We start from the raw sequence: 959 nt of genomic DNA, 5'->3' as shown, positions 1-959 counted from the left end.
GTGCCCCATGGCCGAGCTCCCCAGGGTGCTGAGCACAGCCAGGGCTGAGCTGCCCGTCCCGGTGCAGCTCAGGGGATGGGTGGGGGTCCCTGGGGTGCAGTGGGGGCTGCCCCAGGCAGGGTGGCTCAATGGTCCTGAACGAGCACGACCAGCCGGCTGGGCACCTCTTGCCATCACCAGCACCCACATTAACCTCCAGCTCCACGGGGGGTGGGTGTCGTGGGGGCAGCATCCTCAGGGCAGGGTCTTGTCGGGTCTTGGTGCAAGGTGTGGGGCTGGGCGAGCCCCAGCCCCCTGGCTGAGCACCACCCTGGCTCAGAGGGCAGTGCCAGCGAGCAGCTCCAGCAGTTTCAGGGCTGGGGGTGGCAAGCGGGCACTGCCAGGCCGGGTGCCAAGGCAGAGGTGAGCCCTCAGCACCTCGCCCACCATGTGGCAGAAGGTCTGGCTGACAAAGCAGCAGAGGAAGAAGTTGAGGGTGCTGTTGAGCATGGCCACCACGTTGGCGACGTCCAAGGCCAAGTGCATGCACCAGTCCCTCTTGCCCGAGGCCACGTAGAGGTGGCAGATCATGACCCGGGGAGCCCAGAGCACGATGAAGACAGTGGTGACAGCCAGGAGGAAGGCCGCCCCAGGATGGCCGTCTGCAGGATGAAGCCCACGAAGATGATGAAGACCTGGGTGAGGATGTCAGAGGCGGTCAGGGCCAGGAGGTACCAGTAGGATGATTTCTTGGTCCTCAGGGACAGGGCCACAGCGGTCAGGATGTTCACTGGAGGAGGGGAGTCGTGCAGACCCCAAAGCTTGCAGCCCCCCTGCCCGCAGTGCCCAGGGGTGCCCGGGCTCCCCCAGGGTGCATGTGCCCAGGTCCCAGCCTAGGGGGGGAGTTATAAATATCATGGCACAAGGAGGATTTGCTGAGCTGATGACTCTCTTCTGTGTGACAGCCCAAGCAACACAAA

The 959-nt window shown here is 64.4% G+C and overlaps 1 protein-coding gene across 1 annotated transcript; it reads right to left on the bottom strand.

Moving 5' to 3' along the window:
- Positions 1 to 315: 315 nt before the first annotated feature.
- Positions 316 to 872, bottom strand: LOC103780087 (probable G-protein coupled receptor 142; the record flags this gene model as incomplete). Its single annotated transcript, XM_008947739.1, is given in 2 exon segments — positions 316 to 622; positions 625 to 872. Coding segments are annotated over 2 exon segments (555 nt in total), but the record flags the coding sequence as incomplete, so codon positions are not given.
- Between the last annotated feature and the right edge of the window lie 87 nt (positions 873 to 959).

Source organism: Merops nubicus, unplaced genomic scaffold, assembly GCF_000691845.1.
Source record: "Merops nubicus isolate BGI_N331 unplaced genomic scaffold, ASM69184v1 scaffold38450, whole genome shotgun sequence".
NCBI lineage: Eukaryota > Metazoa > Chordata > Aves > Coraciiformes > Meropidae > Merops > Merops nubicus.
This window is presented reverse-complemented; position numbering and strand designations above follow the sequence as displayed.